The sequence below is a fragment of the Gavialis gangeticus genome, unplaced genomic scaffold (assembly GCF_001723915.1).
Source record: "Gavialis gangeticus isolate Ggan-Ray unplaced genomic scaffold, GavGan_comp1, whole genome shotgun sequence".
Taxonomy (NCBI): Eukaryota; Metazoa; Chordata; order Crocodylia; family Gavialidae; genus Gavialis; species Gavialis gangeticus.
In genome coordinates, this window is record NW_017729031.1 from 5894258 (window position 1) to 5910961 (window position 16704).

General features: G+C 42.0%; 1 protein-coding gene across 9 annotated transcripts in view; it reads right to left on the minus strand.

The window, feature by feature from the left end:
- FMNL2 (formin like 2) overlaps positions 1-16704 on the minus strand; it is a 318749-nt gene that overhangs the window by 76213 nt on the left and 225832 nt on the right. For all 9 annotated transcript variants that reach the window (XM_019522397.1, XM_019522402.1, XM_019522393.1 and 6 more), the window contains exons 5-6: positions 10909-10992; positions 8916-9068 (exon numbers count right to left, since the gene is read on the minus strand). In XM_019522397.1, the coding sequence (XP_019377942.1) occupies positions 8916-9068; positions 10909-10992 (237 nt within the window). The remainder of the gene's footprint in view (positions 1-8915; positions 9069-10908; positions 10993-16704) is intronic.

Below are 16704 nucleotides of genomic sequence, written 5' to 3' on the forward strand. Positions count from 1 at the left end.
GGAGCAGTGCAGAATATTCCTCCTTAGAGGTGAATCCTGTCCTCCATCCTTTGTAGACCTTTCTTTTTAGTTTCAGGAGGTCTGCTAGATCCCTGGAGAGCCAGGGGGGCTGCGATGTCCCCTTGCTGCCTTTCCTCCAAGATGGAATAGAATTAGCTTGTGCACTGAGGTTCACTCCCTTGAGGAACCACTCTTCCTGAGCTCCTCTCCCCTTTGAGTCGTGGTCCCTTAGGGCCTCACCAACAAGCCTCCTAAGCTTGTCAAAGTCGGTTTTCCTGAAGTCAAGGACTTCAGTGTTGCTGACTGACTTGTCAGCTTTACGGCAGATGGTGAAGGTGATCAGCTTGTGCTCACTGTCACCCAGCTTCCCATCGACCACTAGGTCACCGATTAGGTCATCCTCAGTTGCCAGTACCAGGTCGAGCAGTGTATTAAGTTTATCCATGTGTTTTAAAACATAAATGCAGCATTTTAGGGGCTACATCTTCCAGTGTCAGTGACAGCACCTAATAGAATGAGGTTCCAGTCCAGACTGTGGTCACCAGATACTACTGCAAATAGAAGATGATGACAACAGCTTAGGACTACCTTAATTCTATTTCACCAAGCCTCTTCCTTGAGTTTAAACATCTTTCTCCATCTCTTGAGAATTATAGTAAGAAACTGGTTTCTATTTAACAGGAAATGGATACAAAGTCTTCAGAATATACCAGTCTGCAGTTCATTTGGTCTGAAAATTCCAAGAGCTTCCTGATGCCACGTGCAAGTGACTGGTAAGCCAGCCCTCATAGGAAAGGGAAAAAAAAGTCTTCACAAGGAAAAAGTCAGGTTTTGCAGGTCTGCCACATACCTTCCAAAAGGATATAAAAGCAAAATCTTTTTCCAATCAAGGTCTATGAAACTGAATAAGTAAGCCATCTCAGCATCATGGAAAACTTCCTTAACTGACTTGGGAATTCACCATGCCAGAAAATGATAACAGCACACTTTACTCCTGCAAAAATCCCATCACTGCATTTGTTTATGCTACCAGAAGAGAAAGAAACAGGAGCTTACATGACAGATGACTGTCAAATGAGTGCTGAGCTATGGAGGGCTAACCAAAATGATTCTTAGGAAAACTAGTTCGATCTGGGCAGTTTTAGATTTCAGGAACATAGGCAAGTCTTTTCTTTGCTTTCAAATTGCATGACTTTGTACCTCCTGTGCTTTGGCATAAAAGGAACTTAAAAATATAAAACAAAACAGTCAAACCTAGTGAGTTTTATCTGGATTTGGATGTAAAAACATGCATCAAGCTCACAGTAACCAAAACCAGTTCCAGCTTTGCTAAAAACAGAAGACATAGGTTCTCTTTAAAGTCGGTAATTATTTGTCCAACCTTAACCTTAAGTTTTAAGGTATAGATTCTGACAAAAATGGAAGTTGGGAGACCTAAAGGCCAACCACTTGGGTTGACTGTATAATGCAGATGGTAACTACAGATAAATCATTCATAATATGCTTGCTAGGACTAGGGATCTGTAATGAATAGAAATAAAATGTAATGCATAGTTCACTGTGGCAAAAAGGAAATCAATACAACTATAGACTTTCCTTTTAAAGCCCACAATTGAACCTGAATAGAGAGGTAAGATGTAGCTATTTTTTCCCTTGAAAATGCATCTTTGTCAAAAAGTGGGGAAAAAGCTGCAATACAATGCTGGAAGTTGTTTGTAGTCATGGAGCAATCTTTTCTGTCATTCTCTAATGTCAGTTCCCAGGAGTGAAAGGATGAGCAACATTTTAATGGTAAAAATCAAAATTACTGTTATCCCAATTGTGCCACTAAAGGAAAACTCTTCAGTATCTAGCACATCATCTTCATTTCCACGGTCTCTTGAAGCACCTACAGATTTCCATCAGCTGTAACATATGGGAACACATCCCCTAATGCTAATAAAGCATGACTTGGTGAATGAAGCCAGAATCCATCATTTTAGGCTGCTTTGAGTGCAAAAAAAAAAAGAAAAAAGAAAAAAAAAAATCTGAAGAGCAAAATTATTCTGAATTATTATTACTCTTTTATTATTACTATTATTATTACTCTTAGTGATTACTGTAGTCCTTCATTGCCTGCAGTGTAAAAATCTGATATATACCCAGAAACTATCTGGAAAATGTCTGCGTAATCGAGACATCCCCTCTTCCACTCCCTTACTGATTCTGGTATCTTTCTAGATTGTCTAATCAAATCCTTGTGTTAGCGAACACTTTTGAAAAGCTGGATCTTAAAAGGCTGACATTTAATCTCCTACATTCATCTCTTTTGAAAAAGGGGAAGATATTCATGGGAGTTAAACATCATCTGTAGTCAAAAGTTATGAGGTCTGGCAAAAACTGCAGCTAAACAGAATAGACAAATGTTTGTTTTGACTTCTCTAGAAACAAAGCTTTCTACAGCCAGTCAAAAAATATGGAAAAGCTAGAGCTGCAAAAGGAAGTTATCAAGTCCACCTCTGTGCCCAGAGTTGGAGAGATTTCCAGTCCTGAAGGTTCTGATACTAGGTTTACTCCTTTCCTATTCTATACATTTTATTCAGTGCTTTAGATTTTTCTTTCAGGCACTATCCCTGCTTTCCCCCTTCCTTCACTAATAAGTATTCTGCTTTCAGCACTCAGAATTTTCATCCATGTTCAGGATAAAAGGTAAATGCAGAATATGCTGTAAAAACACATAGTGCAAATATTCAGGGTGCACATTAAAGAATGAAATTTTGCCTTTCATTTATACCTAATTATTCTTCCCTCACACAGATATAAAGGACCATGGACTAATGATGGTTTTAGTACCTGAACTCTCTTACTCTGACTCTGTGCACCAGAATATTGATTAATCTGCTTTTCTAGTTACTGGCAACTGCAACACTGCTCTATGTTGTTTCTAGTGGCAGGACCCATTGGCAGTAACTCTACATCTCACTTAGAAGAACTGTGCCAAACTTGGGTAGATGAAATTATGGCCTGATCTTCCATAGCTTTAATTTCATTTCTTGTTACCAAATGTTCAGTTGATTTGAGCATTTGGATACATTGTTGGTTTTGATTTCCTTTCTGCTGCAGGTCAGAGATTATGTCACTGATGGTATATTTTTTCTAGTAATTAAATTCATATGGTTCCTCTTTTATTTCCTCTGTCTTGCCTTTAAAGAGAAGCTATAAAAAGTTGGTTTCGAAAAAGTAAGAAAGAGAGAAAACCTGGCCATGTGCAAGCTTCTAGTTCATAATATTTTCCTACTGTCAGGGGCAGGGAGTCACATCTGGCTCAGCTACTTTATGGTTTTGTACTTGCATTGATGGTTGGTTGCTGTGGGGGTGTATGTCTGACCCAACATTTCCAAATCTGCTACCCTGCACCACATGGAAAAAAAAAAAAACAGTCAAAAGGAAGGTAAGATGCTTATTGATTATACATTACAACCAAGGTTCTATAATCTTTTCTTATCCACACTGAATAACAGGAGATGTATCTACTAGTGCAACCATTTCTTTTTTATTATATTTACCAAATATTTTGTAAATTAATTTAGTTCTCATGAAAGCTGCTGACCTGGCACTTCTGGAAACCAGAGACCTGGGATAACAGAGGAAGGGGAAAGTTCACTCTTCCTCACATCAGTTGTCTTGCCAGTCTGAAAACCTTTGTAGTTATGAGATTAGTTCAGTCTCCATGACCATGCTTCTCTATTAATGCTACCAACAGGGACTGCCAATCACATGCAAGAGTTCCTCAGGACTTAATAAGACTGAAGCCAGAGCAGTCAAATAGAGCACGGAGTCTACCCTGGTACAAACTATACATGGAGCTTTTACAGATGCTTTATAGACAGTTTAAAACACCTCTCCAGAAAACTGAGGTATATAAAATGAACAAACATTCAATTTTCTCAAGGCACTTACGCACATGTGTAACTTAGACCACTAAACAACGTTACTGATTTAAATGGGACAACTTATGTGCTTAAATTAAGGTGTGGACCTTGGTCACCAATCCTTACGCACCATATTCATGAACAGCTTGATTTTTATTCCACTTCCTCAATCTACTTATCTATCTGTCAAAGTATTCAATCCTGTCATTCATTACCAAAATATCTGAACCCCTTGCATATAAAATGCAGCGCAAATAAGGCAAGTCTATAATGGACTTCATGGAGTGAGTCTCTATGGTATTACAATCTTTCGAAGGTCTCAACCTGCTTAGGATAGGGTTTCTAGTTTTGAGGTTGTGTACCTGAGTAGGGACTAAGCAATGAAAGAGGGTTTCAGTGTTATGAGAGTCATTTTGCTGACAGAAGGGGTAGGTTTTTACCAAAAATGGCTTGATTCTGTGTTTGCTTGCTTTTATCTGGAAGTTGGTTCCTCAGCCAGATCCCTCACAATGACAGATAATAAATAAGAGGTGTGGGGGGGAAAACAGTGGTAAAGCTGTTTCTATGTAGGAAATACACTGAAGTAAAAAATTAAGTAGCCATGGATTTCTATACTCCTGTTCTAAATTCCTACAGCCTAATAAAACTACAGTGTGTGTGTGTGTGTGTGTGTGTGTGTGTGTGTGTGTGTGTGTGTGTGTGTGTGTGTGTGTGTGTGTGTGTGTGTGTGTGTGTGTGTGTGTGTGTGTGTGTGCGCGCGCGCGCGCGCGCGCACAGATTTGTATCTTCATGTGTGTACTGAACAGTGCCATGGTCTCCCAATACATAATTCTCTTTCACCAAGCACCCCTGCTCAGCTCCTGAGCGAAGACCTTGTTTGTTCACTCTTTCACACCCCTACAAATTCTGTGTGTGTCATCCTGCTGACATTTCCTTTCTCCTCCAAGTATGGGTGCTCATCTCCTTATATAATGTCTTATGCACAGTAGCTCTCATTTCTCCTCCTAGTGTCCTCAAACTCCCCCTTTCCTTCCTGCTGCCTTCACCCCCAAATCCTATCAGAATTCCATCTCTTACTTATAAAATATAGGTATGTGTATACATACTCCTATGTACAGAAAAAAACATATCCTGCATATGACCAATACCTGACAGTCTTGCTCATTACTAAGTCAGACACGCTTCCATGTACTCCTACGATAGAAATGAAGTTTATCAAAGTATAACCAAAGTACAGTATGTAGGTGACTTGGAATACAGAGAATTGGCATGCATCTAAAATGACTCTCAAATTATAGTAATTCTGTCACCCCAAGAAAGTAAAATTAAAGCTTCAGGGAACATCAGATTAGACTACCATGTATTAAATGTAAGCTACATGTATTTCTTAGCCTATCGCCATTTTTGTTTTCTTCCCCAGACTCACTTTGCTTCTTCCTCTTTAAAATACATCAGTTGCTATGGAAACAAATATGAGATTGTAATACGCAGAGCAGCTATTCAAAAGCACTGCAAAGAAGTTAATTAAAGTTAAGATTTGAAAACTGAAGGATAGTCTTTATCATATACAAGAGAGGGGACTAGCAAAGAACAGAAACAGAGTGTAATTAACAATAATGAATTTACAACAATGATACATTTTTCTCAGGATGCTGGAGTGGGATTTGCCAATATGAAGACTCCACTGCTACTAGTGAGATCAGCATTTGTCCCAAACATATTTCCCAGCATTTGTTGATTTCATATGCATTGCACTCTAACTAAACATAAACACAATTCAAGGACAACAAAGGATCCTAACCTCTGTAGTAGCTTTTGTTGAGCTTTGAAGCAAAGATGAATAAGATTGTCCAAAGATTTCCCTATTCCCCCATTTCTCCGGGATGAAACCAAGATTTTTTTTTAAAATTGCAAAAACCAAAAGCAGAGAGGGAGAGTGAAGGATAGCCAATGGCCCAATGCTTAGGGCACTTAGCAGAGACTTTAACTTGTGGTCTCTAAACCCTGTGTTCTTCTTCCACATCCTTGCTGAGCCTCCTAACCTACTTGTTTGCTACTACATGATAGGATTCTCTTAATATCTCCTGATGTATCTATTTTACTTTTATATAAATAATTAAATGTTAATGATTAGGAACCTGAGATTCCAATAGCTGCGGATTATGTTCTGACCACCCAGCTCTCTTTCTGGTTTTGACCAGAAAAACCATCCTGGACTTGAGTCATGCTACTAACAAAAGCCTAAAACAGGGGTTAGCAACCTAACACCAATGGACTGAATCCAGCCCATGAAGAAGTCTGATCTGGCCTGTAATGATCCAGTCTGGTACACAGTGGATTGATGGCATGGGGCTACACTGTGCTGCCCATCCTCTCTGCAATGCTCCCTTCTGCTTTGTCACATCTGTGTTTACCCTTGCTGCAGAGAAGATGAAGATCAGAAACAAAAGTAAGCACAGGCAGTTGGCCACTTGGGAAAGCAGAGACTTGTGTCTTGCAGTGGGAGCTAGATTGCAAAGGGTGGCCCACGCTTGCTGATCCTTGGCCTAGGATACTCTTGCAAAAAGAAGTTGTTTGGATTCATCCATATTTTCCAACAAAAGAACACTTCTAACTACTGTCAAGTCACGGGCATAAGTCAGGGGGACAGAGAAAATTCAGCATTTGGGCATAGATCAGGTCCACACAGAAAAGTCTGCATTTGGGAATAAAGCACTTTGATTCTAATTATATGCCAGTTTGAAAGACAGTTGCCATAAAATACAGTTTCTACCCAAGCTACATCATTCTGATGGACTCTGTAGACAGCTGCCAATGTTCAGGACAAAGTACTGGAGTACCATGACTAGCTAATGGCTTTGCCCTAGTAGGTTACAGTTCCACAGCATTTTCTGATGCAAGTGAAATTGTTTTTATTAATTAAATTTTATGGCCACTGTCCTCACTTGGATAAAACTCTCCTCAAAATCTGAGTAAAAACACAGTTAGGGTTTGAACCTATTATTCAAAGTAAGTTAGGAAGCATTATGGACAATAACTATTGCTCTCTATATAAATCTAATAAGGATAATATCATATTATGAACAATAAACATTTTCACATACATTTTTATTTTCTTTCTACTAAACCCACCCTACAGAAGCAAACTACACTTTGAAATATGAATTATAATGTGATAACCATGTTTTTCCAGTGCTGGAAGCCCCCATTCATTTTTAGCTCAGTGCCTCATGGAAGGCATATGGTTATCATATTATAATACATGGGCAGCAGTGTTAGACCTGCTACCATGCACTATGCAGATCTGGCTGGGTGTAACCTTACACCCATGACTTACGAGGTTTTCCGGCTTGAAGCTTCACCAGCAGAGTGTAAAGTGAAGCCACTCCAGAGACAGTTGGGTGAAAAGCAGCCCTGGCGGTGTTTGAATTGAAGTTGTTCAGGCAGAGAAACCGATCTGATGGCATATTGAAAGATGGATGCAAGATGTGTGAAAGTTAAGGAAGGGAATGTTAGCACATGACAAAGAGGTTTGGAAAAGAGGGAGGGAAGAGATGTATGGGAGGAGGAGGAAGAGGTAAGGGAAAGAACAGAATAGGAGGAAGGAAGAGAAAAATGTAAGAAACATGTAATGCACCCCTGAATTTTTCATTCCTGACCTAACTGTCCTGTGTCTTTTAGTGTCAAACAGGACTACATTCTGCCTCAAATAATGTCTTTAAAGCATAAACACTAGATTCCGACTTAAAGGCCTATTTTTAAATCTTTTTGCACTTTGTAACTGACCTTCTCAGGAACACGGAAGTATCAAGCACTATGACAGTCACTTTACAAAGATTTAAATGATCCAGGCTGTCTGCCCTTTGATAATTCAGTACAGAAAAACAAAACAAAATAAAATAGATGTATCCTGTGCTGTATTTTCAGGAAAACCTTGACCTGTGGGTCAATATAACTGCACTTCATTTTATAGTTTTGTATATTTGCAGCAAGAACTGTCCAATTCTATGTCTCCACTGTTTTCCTCTTGACTTCCTGAAATCCTTCAGTTAAAACTTCCAGACTCCAGATCCATTCCAACTGCAGTGGTAGCCTGAATTGTTGATATCTGCTGACCTTGGACTCAGAGCCCAAAACTAGCTTGGCTTGTCAAATTACTACTGAACCTTGAATGGCAGACATAGAACAAATTACTAAACCTGTAGTGGTTCCAGGTTTGTAAGATTTATTCATCCTCCCAGTATTATCTAACAAAATCTTAACAACTGAAAACAACAAGCCACTGAATACTACACCATCTTGACCCATACAACTGACCACATTCGTGCCCTAAAGATAACATCCAATGTTTTATAATCATGAAAAAGTATTCCTAAGACACAGCATGAAGGCACATAAAATAACTCTCCATTCTCAGGCTATGATTCTGTCAGCTACCACAGACTAAACAGGTTCAATATGTGTTCAAAATCTGGTGAGAGAACTCTTAGGAAAATGTGCAACGCTTCCAGAAATGATGCTGGATTTGAAGTAGGAAAGTGATTTTACTTTTTGCTCCTACACAGTACTAGGAGTGCATGGTACTGTGGAAGATGATGCATTTGAAATGAGACATTGGACACAAAGCCAAGGTAAACACCTAAATGCACTGCTTGCAAGAGAAGAAATACTGTTCCTAGTGTACCAGCCAACTTCTAACTTGAATAATTATACTCTGCCTGCTTAATTTACTCTACTATTGCAAGTGCATACAGTATTCCTCTCTCAAATCCCTCAACTGTGGCATATTGCTGCTGTGGGTTATTCAGTTGCTGTTTCATTCCATCTCAGAGCTCATAGCACAGTGACACGTTTCCTGTGGATGTTAAGTCTGTGGACCGCTTAGGAATGAAAGATGTAAAATATAAAAAATATCATTGAAACTCAAAAACCAAGGCGATCTTTTCTGACTTGCACACCTGTTGTTTCCTAGGTAAATCCTGCTACCTGATTAAAAGGTCTTACCGTAGAGTAGAATGCCTGCCAGACCGGGAAATGCTACTGCCAACTGGAGAAGGTAAGTTACTTCCTCTGTGCAGGTCTTCAATGGAACGACTCCAAGGTTTGGATTTATCCATTGAGTTTTCTACATTGTTCTCCAAGCTTTCAAAGTCAAAACTGAAAGGAAATAGAAATTCCAATATAGGCTTGCACAGAAAAGAGGTGCATAGCATTTTCCTTCCTGTTAAACATCTGCAGATTTTACTAGGTCCCAGCAGATTACAAGAAAAAAGAAAGAAAGCAATGCAAAACAATTTCCCCTCAGCTGAAACATTGAGCTAGCTTCAAATACATTTTTCAGCAAACCTGGACCTTGACAAAAGAAGAAAGAACAACATAGGGATATAATTTAGGAAGAATCAAACAGTCGTGTATTATTCTATTTAAATGTAAAATAAATACAACATTGGATGATTTGTTGATGAACAACACTGCCTTGTTGGAAGGAGGGGGAAGCTCAAAGCTGTCTTCATTTTATCTTAATAAATCTATACATTGTGTGAGCACTAATTTAGTTTCATCCATCAATATGTGACCGAGCATTTATACTGGCTTGCTGGCCAAAGCTAACCTTCAAACACATGTAATATATTACCATAATCATTACAGATATTCTTTGATTTTTGATTCGTCGCCCAAAGTTCTGCCATTTCAAGCAAGAGCTGATTGTTCCTCTTACATTTTTTGAGGTCATTACTCATGTTTACCACGTTAGGGAAGGAAAAAACCTCGGCAAGCTAACTTGCATGCACTTGTACAATTTTAGGAACAAAGTCTTTAAACAGGCATAGCTTTGTGCTGAGAGCCATTTTTCCAGTGTTAGCAACATTTTTTAAACATGTAATTTTCCTTCATTAGTTTTATTACAAGTCCATCAAAAAATCTCATTTCTAAGCAACAGTCATATGCTTCTGTATGTATCCAATCTAAAAATAAAGTGTTGACTCCCCTCAGCTGAGTTTGCATTGCTAATACAATCCTCAGTCCTACCCTTTCTTACCACATTATGTTATAGTTAGAGCTTTTAGCATGAAAATAATGACATGAAATCCTGTGGGTATGTGAGAAGTGGTTCTCAGTTAAAATACGTCATTGAACTTCTGTTCAAGACAATGGTGATACAATGGCTTACACTGGCACACAATTATTTTTTCCCAAAGTCACATTACTTTAAATAGTACAGTTACCTATATCTATTTAGAAGTATTGCCCAGTGTTCAGAACAGATAATTGGGAGCCAGGGATTCTTTGTTTTATTTCTGGCATTGTCTCTGACTTTTTGGATCGTCTTAAAATTTATCATCTTTCTTGTAATCTGCCTACGCATAAAATGGATACAATTGTACCTACCTCACCTGACAGGGACGTTGTAAAAATTAATGTGCGTACATTGCTTTGAATAGGAAAGAAAAGTTTAAATAAACTTACTTCAACCTTAATCACATAAATATTCCTCACAAATGAAAAATATTTAATAATGTTTAGGAAAACATTAGTTACCTACTTATATATGAGAGGGGGACTGTCACTGGAGTTCTGTGGAACTAGATATAGAAGAAGCTTTGGAAAAGGAAGACTTAAAAAAAAGCATGCATCTTGATATAAAACTAAATTTGTTCAACTGTTGCACTTTGTCCCCCTAAGAGGGAATCAAAGCTAAAACAGATGTGATTACAGTCTTAAAAATAAATAGACTGAAAGCTTAATGATATAAACAAGTATCTTTTTTCCCTCGATAGTATGCTGTGATCTAACATTTTTGGACTAATTTTGCATTTTACTCTGGTTCTCTCCTAAAGTGTCTACATAATTTTAGGCCAAGCTACTGCAATGAAAACAACTTCACAGGAAGACTGCAGCATCAAACTTGATCTTTCTCTCCCGGGTTTGCTATCTAGTGCTGGATCCTTTGTTTTGTTTCTGCAACCCTGATGAATACAAGTCATGTCTTACTTACGTGACAGCGTACTGTGCAAATGACAAATATTCCACCAGAACATCCAGCCCTTTGTTCTCTTCATTCAAAAACTCTCTGACCCATCTGTTAAAAAAAACCATTAGAGTATCAGTGCACTTTATTGTTTTCTGCAGGGGGTGGGGGGCTGATTGTATTCCTTTTCAATGAAACCACAAGCATATCCATTGTGTAAAAGGAAATACATTGAGCAAAAGTTATTCTGTCTTCACTTTGGAATAAAGGACCTAAAATATACATAAATAGAACTAACACATTTGCAGTAATATAAAAGCAACACATTCCATACAATCAATACCTATGCCATGAACTCTGCACTGCTGAAGAAAAGCTAGATATGAGTCCCTTTCTACATGAAAAAAAAATTGTACTGGGAGATGGTGTCCTATTCGGACTACCTAATAGACTGGTAACATGACCACACTACCTCTATAGCCAGGCTTCAGTTCAAATCCACACTCATCGTGGCACAACAAGCTGCATAAACCATTGGACCTGCCAATAACAGATTGGTGTTTATGGGTTTCTTGAAATACAACAGTTACAATGAATCTGGTTTTTTTCCACACAGTAGCATACAACAATCTTCCACGAGGTAAAGGAAATAAGCAACAAATTAATAGTTAAAGACAAGACAGAAAATGCTTGATATATTTAAAATACGCCTGGCTTCTCATACCAAATGACCGCATTTTTTTAAAAGTTAGCTTGATAGTCTAAGGCAGGGGTGGGCAAAATACAGCCCATCAGCTGGATCTGGGCCACCAGGCAATTTCATCCAGCCCACCCACCAACTAATTGTACCCCACCGAGCCTGTGCGCCTTGCTCTCACCCTTGTGGGCCCAACCAACACACAGCTCTCTGGAGGGGACCTGCTCAGCTTCCCCGGCATCCCGCTCAATCCGGGCACCAGGCAGGGAAGCAGCAAGGCAGCTGCAGCAGTTGGGCAGAAGCACAGAGCATGAGGCTGGGGCTGGTGGCAGCACAGAGCCTGCACCCAGTAGGATGGAGGGAGCGCAGAGCTTGGGTGGGCAGGGCTGTGAGGGAAGGTGGGGGATCCCTCACACATTCCTCCCATAGTGCATAGTCCCTGCTGCTGGTGACAGCAGCAGCAGCAGGCAGTGGGCGCTCTGGGCCCAAGCAGGCACTGCCACCCAGCGGTGCGAGGCTCCAGCCAGCGATGCAAGTGTCACCAAGGAGCGCAGCTAAGCTGGCCCGCCTCTATCACACAGGGCTCTGCACAGCACAGGTGCAGCTCCCAGCATGCACGTCACTGGGGGAAGCCCCACACAATGGAGTTGGCTGCCTTCACACTCCCTGAATGCAGGTCCTGGGACTCCATCAGAAGTGGAGGGGAGCCCCGCCCCCTGCTTCCCAGCAGAGTCCCGGGGCCTGCATGGCAGGCAGCGGTGAAGACAGTCGGCTCTATCATGCAGGACTTTGCCCGGTGATGCGCAAGTGCCAGGAGCTGTACGTGCACCATTCAAAGTCCCGCATGATAGAGGTGGGCTGGCCTGGCTGTGGTCCTTGCCACCACTGGTACTAGCCTGAGCTGTGCATCTCCAGGTGGCAGCACCTGCGTGGGCCATGAGCACCCACCACTGGCTGCTGCTGCTGCTGCCACCAGCAGCAGGGGCTGCGCACCATAGGAGGGAATGTGTGGGGGGTCTCTACACCCCTCCCACCCTCCCTCACACCTCACTAAAGCCGCACCCACACCCTGCCCCATTGCCCCTGACACACACAGCCACACCCCCTCACAAACCCCCACACTCCACCATACACACACCTACCCTCAACCACACCCCACACACAATATACAGAAGTAAGTCTTGATTTTTGAGTTATTACGCAATCACCTCCACATACACTACACAAACACAAATCACGACAGAAATACTTTTCGTAATAAAATTAAAATATGTTATAGTAATGTTTGACTTTTAGTATATGCTGTTTTTTCCTGGTTCCAAGATGGCAGCCCACCCTCCCCAAAAGGAGTACTTCCAGGGTGCAAGGGGAGGGACTTCTGGTGGCAAAGGTTAGAGGTTAGCGGGAAGACATCTGGTCCCAAGATCGCAACTGGGCAAGGGGCGGGGCTACCTTTGCAGCCCTCAACAGCTCACCAAAACTCATTAGGCAGCCTAAATAATTGCTTGCCCCAGTCTCAGGGCATGTGCATCCCACATCCTGTCATAAATTTAAGTGTGCCACCAAAAAGCACACTCCAGCTACTGACATGGCAAACCAGGAAATGAGACAGTAAACCCACCAAGCCCCTCAATGTTTCTCAAAATCTGTCTGGTATGCTGCAGACCAACAGTGAGAAGCAGCCTCAGCAGAGCTTCGCCGGTCTGGGGCATGCACAGTGAGAGCAGGTGAGTAGTGCATTCAGGAGGCCCAAAGCACTACAGTCCAGTGATACCAAAACATCAATTCCTGCAGAACCTGACTACTGTGGGTTCTTACTGAAAACTTGAGAAAAATCAAGACAAACCCAACAATAAGAGATTTATTAAGATTTTAGATTCTCCCTCCCCCCTTCTTAAAGATTGGCACCACACTGGCCCTTTTCCAGTCTTCTGGGACCTCTCTTGAGCACCACAAGTCTTCAAATACCTTTGCCAATGGGCCTGCAATGACTCCAGCCAATTCACAGATTTCATAGGCATTAGGGCTGGAAGGGACCTCGCAAGATCATCAGGTCCAGCCCCCTGCCCAAGAGGCAGGAAGTCAGCTAGGGTCAAAGGATCCCAGTAAGATAGGCATCCAAATGTTTCTTGAAAGTGTCCAGAGTAGGAGCTTGCACCACCTTGGGGGGGAAGTCTATTCCAGGCCTTGGGGACTTGGACAGTAAAGAAGTTTTTCCTTATGTCCAGCCTAAAACAGTCTTCCAGGAGCTTGTGACCATTGAACCATGTCTTCCCTTGGGGTGCCCTGCTGAACAGATGTTCTCCCAGTTCCTGATGTACACCCCTTACATACTTATAGGCTGCCACCAAGTCACTCCTGAGCCTATGCTTCTCCAAGCTGAAGAGTCGCATGGCACTCAGACTCTCTTCATAAGGCCTGCTCTCTTGCCCTCTGATCGTTCACATGGCTCTCCTCTGGATTCTTTCAAGCTTCTCCTCATCTTTCTAAATTGCAAAGCCCAGAATTGGATGTAGTACTCCAGCTGCAGCCTCACCAAGGCCAAGTACAGTGGGAGGATGATATCCTGGCCCTTCAGCACTCTCAGGTGTAGTCCATCCCGTTCTGCTGACTTGAAGACATTCAGCCAATCTAAGTGCTCCCTCACCAGTTTGGCACTGACCTCTTGGTCCTCTTTTCCCCCACCCCCCGCAACCATTCCATCCAGTATCCAACCAGGTGGGCAATCACCATTTGCATGCAGTAACACCAACACAAGCCATACAAGGAAAGGCTGAAGGACTCCAGTCTCTTCGACCTAAAAGCAAGAAGGCTGAGAGGGGACTTGGTAGCAGCTTACCCTATATCAGGGGAATACACATCAAGGGCTCAGCGAACAACTGTTCACCATGGCACCCTTGGGAAAAAACAACAGTAATGGCCACAAACTCCTGGAAGACCATTTCAGGCTTAACACTAGGAAGAACTTCTTCACAGTTAGGGTGTCCAGACTGTGTAATAAACCCCCTCCAGAGGTGGTGCAATCACCTACCCTGGAAATCTTCAGGAGGAGACTGGACGGCACCTCGCTGAGGTCACCTGACCCCAGTTGTCTTTCCTGCCTGGTGCATGGGGGTTGGACCCAATGATCTTGCAAGGTCCCTTCCAGCCCTTAACAATCTAGGAATCTATGAATTGACACAGTATTCATTAAAGAGTTCAGCTTCCTCCTGACTGTCTGCTATCACCTGTCCCATCTGATTCTGTAAGAGGTTCACATTTCACTTGGTCTTCCTCCTGCTCACTATATACCTAAAGAAGGACTTCTTATTGTTCTTGATTTCAGTCACCAACCTGATCTCACTTGCCGTTGCCTTCCTTATCCTCTCCCTATAAATATGGGCTATACTTGTGTATTCCTCCTTGGTGACTATCCCTTGTTTCCACTGCCTGTAAGCCTCCTTTTTCTTTTTTAAGTGCTCCTTAACTCCTCTGGTAAGCCAAGAGGGCTTCCTGGCCCCTTTACTACCTTTCCTGCATATGGAATGGACCTTTTCTGCACTCTAAGGATTGCTCCTTTAAGGATAACAACCCTTCCAGAACTCCTTTCCCCTCCAGTCCCTCCTCCCACTATTTTCCTAAGCTCAATGAAGTCAGCCTTTCCAAGTACCTCTGCCTTACTGGTTGACTTCCCTGCTCTATGATGGATAGTGGATTCTATCATCTCATGATCACCATCTCCCAGATTACCCTCAGTCCTCAGATCTCCCACCAGTTTGTCCCCTTTGGCTAGAACCAAATCCAGCAAAGCCTTCCCCCTGGTTGGCCCATTCACCTCCTGTACTAATTAAAGTTCTTCAAAAACCTACATGACCAGTCAGACCTGACCAAGTGCTCCTCCCAGCAGATATTAGGGTAACTGAAGTCACCCAGGACAACCATGTCTCTTGAATGTGCAGCCTCCATCAGTTCTCTAGAAAATTCCAGATCCAGCTCCTCTTCCTGGTCTGGTGGTCTGTAGTAGACACCTACCTTCAAGTCCCCTTCTCCTCATCCGCAACCCGGTATCTTGACCCAGAGGGTCTCAAGTTGCCCTTCTCTCAAACCAGTTTGATTCTACAAGGAGGCATACCGCTCCTTTACGTAAAGACCTACACATCCTCCCTTCTTCCCTACCCAGTTCCTTCTGTGCAGCCTGTAGGCCTCTATGCATACAGCCCAGTCATGCCTGGCATCCCACCAGGTCTCCATTATTCTGACATTATATATCCTATTTGCTAGCAGAAATGCCAGTTCCTCCTGCTTATTCCCCATACTCCTAGCATTTGTGTATAGAGACTTAAATCCCTCATCAGTAACCCTCAGTTCCCCACTGCCCCGACATCATTCCAGACTCTTGACACCTCCCTGACCACCCTCTCTATGTCCTTTCTGCTTGGCTGTCCGCTGGCTTGCATTCCTTCTGCACACCCGTCCCCCGATGCACCTAGTTTAAGGCCCTCTCCAGCAAGTCGACCACCTTGGAAGAAAGCACTTTTTTCCCTAGCAGAAGCCAAAGCAAAGCTCAGGAGATGAATTGTGTTGTAGACAGCTGCAGTATCCCAGTAGTGTTGAAGTGTTTCTAAATGATGTTTCAAATATATCCAAGACAGAAAAGCATTATAGAAAACAGTACATGTAATGACATCTGTTTATTCACTGAAGTGCTAAAAGATTGGATCAGATTCTGTTCTCAACTATACCTGTTTAAGTGTGGAGAAACTCCTCTGGGGCAGATAAATTTCTGGGGTACTTTACTTCTATTAGCATAACAAGTTGCCTCTTTCATCATTTCTTGCCAAGTCACCTACAGTGACTTAATTTTCTCTATAGCAATTCAGGAGCTCCAAATCCCACTCTCAAAGTTCTCACTGAGCATAGTTGCATGTCTCACAGATTTTAACTTTTTTTTTTTTTTTTTAAATAGGCCTTGACCACTGAGTCTTCCCTACTCATTTCCATTACCTATACATCCCCACTTTAAGGAGCTTTCTGTATAGCTGCATTCAGAAACTATTATTTTGCAACAAAAGTACCATCATCCAGCCAACAGTGGGGCTGCTACTACCGAAAACTACAAATAAAAGTGCGTTTTTTTATAATTCCTT